This window comes from Phalaenopsis equestris, unplaced genomic scaffold, assembly GCF_001263595.1.
Source record: "Phalaenopsis equestris unplaced genomic scaffold, ASM126359v1 Scaffold000522, whole genome shotgun sequence".
In the NCBI taxonomy this organism is placed as follows: domain Eukaryota; kingdom Viridiplantae; phylum Streptophyta; class Magnoliopsida; order Asparagales; family Orchidaceae; genus Phalaenopsis; species Phalaenopsis equestris.
Genome location: NW_018164962.1, coordinates 1,718,912 through 1,724,128, shown reverse-complemented (window position 1 = coordinate 1,724,128; position 5,217 = coordinate 1,718,912). Strand labels below are relative to the sequence as shown.

At 33.0% G+C, this 5,217-nt stretch overlaps 1 protein-coding gene across 1 annotated transcript in view; it reads right to left on the bottom strand.

The window, feature by feature from the left end:
- Positions 1 to 513: 513 nt before the first annotated feature.
- Positions 514 to 5,217, bottom strand: part of LOC110028692 (glyceraldehyde-3-phosphate dehydrogenase GAPCP2, chloroplastic) — a 27,344-nt gene continuing 22,640 nt past the window's right edge. Inside the window, exons 7-14 of the mRNA XM_020730642.1 lie at positions 2,996 to 3,095; positions 2,767 to 2,913; positions 2,537 to 2,597; positions 2,375 to 2,472; positions 2,159 to 2,301; positions 1,222 to 1,305; positions 1,044 to 1,133; positions 514 to 712 (exon numbers count right to left, since the gene is read on the bottom strand). Coding sequence (XP_020586301.1) covers positions 658 to 712; positions 1,044 to 1,133; positions 1,222 to 1,305; positions 2,159 to 2,301; positions 2,375 to 2,472; positions 2,537 to 2,597; positions 2,767 to 2,913; positions 2,996 to 3,095 — 778 coding nt within the window. The 3' untranslated portion in view covers positions 514 to 657. The remainder of the gene's footprint in view (positions 713 to 1,043; positions 1,134 to 1,221; positions 1,306 to 2,158; positions 2,302 to 2,374; positions 2,473 to 2,536; positions 2,598 to 2,766; positions 2,914 to 2,995; positions 3,096 to 5,217) is intronic.

Here is a 5,217-nt window from a genome sequence, read left to right as displayed (position 1 = left end):
TTTCAAACAATTTTAGTAATCTATTGCTTACAGGAAACTATATCTTGTTTGAGATCTCATTGCTGCATGCCCTCAAAGCTAGTTCCATCCATCGAACTGTTTTATCATGAGCTTTATTTTTTTTCCTTTTAATTTTCTTTTTTAATATTTTTGTTTTAATTTCTGTTTCATATAATGATTGTATTTAGTCAGATTATGCAATGAGTGCCTCAGTCTATAGGATCGACTTTGTTAATCATGCAACGGTGATTTTCACATACGATTGTGCAATACAGCTGATAGTTTGCCTGTATTAATTCATCTTATTCAAAGTCTTGGCAATGCTAGCATTTGAATGAACTGAAGCAACAGCTGATAGTTTGCCTGTAGCTTACAATGACAGATCATCACAATTCACATCAACAAACACAGCAATATTACTTCAAATTTGAAAAAAAAACGATTAAATATTTAAATTTTAATAAAATCGTAAATAAAATAATTAACAAACTTCTTTTCTTTCCAAATAGATCATGGCATATTAATCAGAAATGCAGCCTGCTCTTCTAAAAAATAAAACCATTAAATAATAATAAAAAAAATGTTGGCATCGAAAAAATTCTTGGAGAAGCAAGCAGCAAGCATCATTTGCATCTGTTTCTACCCAAAAATCATGCTTCAATTATGAGCACAGACAAGGGACATGTGCTCTATCAGATCCAACACTCGGTTGCTGCAAACAAATCAGGACGCTATCTTATTAGCTCAAAAACCTTAAAAAAAAAAAAAGAGTAGATTGTCAAAATAGTCCCCCGAATGTTTACATTTGGTCATTTTAGTTTTACGTCTGTAAAAGCATCAAATTAGTCTCCATACTTTTTAAATTGGGGCTGCAATGATTCTCAACGGAGACTATTTCAATCCAAATTAAAAAAATTGAAGGATTAAATTGACAGTTTATGTACTCTGTGACTAAAACGATCCTCTGCAAAACATTAGGGGACTATTTGACAATTTTCTCCATTAAAAGTTCAGTACTGGAGAATCCATACAGTTTTATTTACCTGTAACCCCACTCGTTGTCATACCATGATACAAATTTCATGAACTGAGAGCTCAATCCCATTCCAGCCTTAGCATCAAAGATGCTTGACCTGGCAGCAAAGCATAACAGGATATGAATTAAGTATCGACCGGGAAATAGTTTTGCAGAAAAGAGTAGCATAGAAATACTCCTCATACCTGGAATCGCCAATGAAATCATTAGAAACAACATCTTCATCGGTGTACCCAAGGATTCCCTTCAGGGGACCCTCTGATGCAAACCTGTAAAAATATTTCACAAACTTACATCAATGTCGGATCAACAAAGCAGAGAATAATTATAAATGAGTTTCAGAAGCATGAGATATGGCATTGGATGAATGCAACTCAATTAAAATCTTGTTTAAGAATGATGTTATGAAGATCTAAAAGAGAACAGACAAACAAAATAAGAAGGCTGAAATTAATGCAGTAAACATTGTTGAAATTAATGAGTAGAATAGATGTAGCAAAAAATTGAAAAGCCATTAACTGAAGAGGGATGAAAATGTTTGTCAAAAAAACCTAATGGGCCCATTCGATTCAGGGGTTTATTTTGTTTTTCGGTAATTAAAAGGTCAACACTAAGAAGATAATCTTATGCAACTTGTGTTATAAATTGTAGCATGTTTTTTTTTATACTATATTATTATCTTTAAAAACATTAGTGTTATCTATATTGCTAGTGTTAAGATTAACACTTTCAGAAACATCACAAATATTTTTTTTTTTAACATGGATAAAACTAGTACTCAGGCATTCTCAGCTACAAAAGGCAATGTCCATTCATTTCTCCTTTTAAAATTTCTTCCCACAGGAGCAAGTAGATGAAATGGCTGAAATAAAGATGTCGCGCACAATTCTAGATTGCTATTAAAATGGACCAAGGGGTCATTTAGCATATCTTTATTCACCTTTTCAACTAGTGGAAACCATTTAGTTCATAACTGCCACCATTTATAAGCATTTCAACTTCTTTTAGAGCGTAATAGTTAAAAGTTCAACATAAATTAAGGAGGACATGAGTAACTATATAGTTTATGAATTAAGAAGAAACTACATAGTGTACAATAACAAAAGAGTAAAAGCACAATACCTGATAGCTGCCTTGACGTCCTCATATGATGCATCTTTCTCAAGCCGGCAAGTTAGGTCCACGACTGAAACATTTGGTGTTGGAACACGGAAGGCCATGCCAGTGAGCTTTCCATTGAGCTCAGGAAGAACCTTTCCAACTGCCTATAATAGGATATAATCATTGCATATGAAATGTTAAAAAACCAAAAAAATACATAAATCATTTCTATCATACCCTCGCCGCACCAGTTGAACTAGGGATGATGTTCTGACTCGCTCCACGGCCTCCCCTCCAGTCCTTCATTGAGGGACCATCAACAGTCTTCTGTGTGGCTGGACAGATAAGGCAAGTGTCAATAAACGAACATTTCTGGTGCCTTAAGAATTCATAAAATACCTGTAGTTGCGTGTACGGTTGTCATGAGACCCTCAACAATACCAAACTCTTCATGAACCACCTAATCAGGAAAAAAATTTTAAGACAAACATAAAGATTACCGTAAAATATGAGAAGGTAATACTGAAATGATCAAATAGCTCTTACAAAGAAACTGTAAATTTCAATGCATATATTATTCGACAAATAAGCCAAAAGATGACAGATAAACTTCTATAGCAAAGCAAGACCTTAGCTAAGGGCGCAAGGCAATTAGTTGTGCAACTTGCATTAGAAACTATGTTCATGCTTGATTGATATGTATTCTCATTCACTCCCACAACAAACATAGGTGCGTCAGCTGATGGAGCTGATATTACCACCTTCTTAGCACCACCCTGTAGAAGAGTCGCATCACATGAATTAAAGGATTTCAGCTCATAATAAGAAAACATCAGACAGCATGAGATATATGAACACCTTTAAGTGAGCTGATGCTTTTCCCATGGTAGTGAAAACACCTGAAGATTCAACCACATATTCAACACCAAAATCACCCCAAGGGATCTCTGCTGGATCTCTATGCAAGATAATAGAATTTTTCATGAATGAATGAAATAATAAGAGTAAAAAAGAGTATCTAAATCATCCCTTTATATAAGATAATAAAAACAATACCTAAATTAGGTTAGGTCAACTGTATCAAATTAAAGGAATAAGCAAAGCTGAAGCAAAAGAGAGCTTCAATATTTGATGTTCACATCAAAGCCTATAAAAACAAAAATAAATGTTGGAGACAAATCAATGCATTATGAGAGTCATCCACTCATCATCACCATCATTAAAACCTTATGTCAACCACTTTGTTATCCTTCTTTTCCCATAAATTTTTGTTAGTGTTGCATTCGTGTTAAGTTATCTAAGTTTTCATTGAAACTTCTGACCAAGCCCATTAAATCTGAAAAGAGCTTGAAGCAGAATAAAGTATAAAAAATCATGCTTATTTAAATTATAATAATCTTTATATTTGGAGGATAAATTGCTCAAGGACAATTTTTATTTTACACGAACAAATGAATATCACCGTGACTTAAGAAGACCTATAAAAAGGTCTAATTACAAAGCTTGAACTTTTAACTGATTTTAAACATAAAGCATTGAACAACGGTGCCTAAACAACTAGACATTTATCTGCTATAAAATCTTCAAAGTGCTGAAATATTTCTCTGAAAGCCTTTTACCTCTTCTGTCACCATACGTTTTTTAAATCAAATGTAATCATTACTTTTCTTTTTTATTAGTTAGAATATTTTTAAGAATATATTAAAGGTATTCTGTCCTTAAAAAATCGAATGTAAAATATCAATAATAGGATTTCTAATTCTAGGAAGAGTTTTCAATATCCAGGGGGTGTAATCAACGTATTAGTTATAAAGCTTAGACTAAAAAGAAAGTGTAAACATTTGGAGACGCAACAACAACATAATATCAAGCCCTAAAAAAAAAATCCCAAAACTGTTAAGTTGAATCAAATTGGAAAAAACAGACGACACCAAAGTTAAAAAGGAAGAAACTTATTGACATCAAGGTCTATATGCTGAATGGTTCCTACATATATAGAAATACTTGCTTAATCATATTGCCAATAAAATAAAGGAATAGACTACATTCAAAAATCTGGATTCACTGTGTATCCCTCTCAAATCAAAAAGGCTTGTTGTTTCAGGGATTACTTCAAAAACCAATTAAAGAGAAATTTATTGGGCATATTGTCACGTGATTTAAGAAGGTTTATTCTTCTGATGATCCTTCTCTCCTTTTAAATATGGATTTCCCTTTTGCCTAGAAGGAGATTAAAAATAATACTCTCTTATGGTACTTCCATATCTACTAGCATATATGGTTTGGGGTAACTTTATTGAAATTAATGACTATATTTGATTTTTTTAATCTTGAGAAGATCAGCTATTTCTAAAATTTGAGTTCTATCATTATTTGCCGTATCCCCAAAAAAATATGTTCGCAAATCTTCCAAAGAATTTAATCCAATCTGCATTCTCAACAAGAATTTTAAAATTTTGACTGATGTCTTTCCTAATAAGACAGATTTTTCTTCCAACCCTGGTGTATATATCTCAAGAAGCCTTTCTAGAGCGTCATAGGACATTGGATTGTATTATGACAACCAATGAAATTAGACATTTCATTCTGGAGTGGAAGCAAAATTTACTTTGAAAAAGCCTCTGATTATTGTAACTGAAAATATTTCTGCGCGGAAGACCCATTCCATTGATTACTTTAAAAGTTAATTACATTTTTGTTGTGGAAAAAACAACGGCAATAAAGCAAAACACCGGATCGAGAAAAAAAAAATCACAAAACAGAAAACACAGTGGAAATACACAGATTTACGTGGTTCGGCAAATTGTCTACGTCCACAGAGCTGTAGATAATTTTATGGCTTTGAGGAAATTACACTGTTGTCGATTCGACAATTCAACAACAACAACAAAGCCTTAATCCCACTACGTGGGGTCGGCTACATGAATCTTTTTTCTCCATTGCGTCCTATTTAGTGTCATATTTTCATTTAGTTCTAGTAAATTAAGATCATTTTTAATACAATAAGCCCAAGTCTTCCTAGGTCTACCTCTACCTTTCTTAACACAAGTCGAATTTAAAACATCTTCCTAATCGGATCT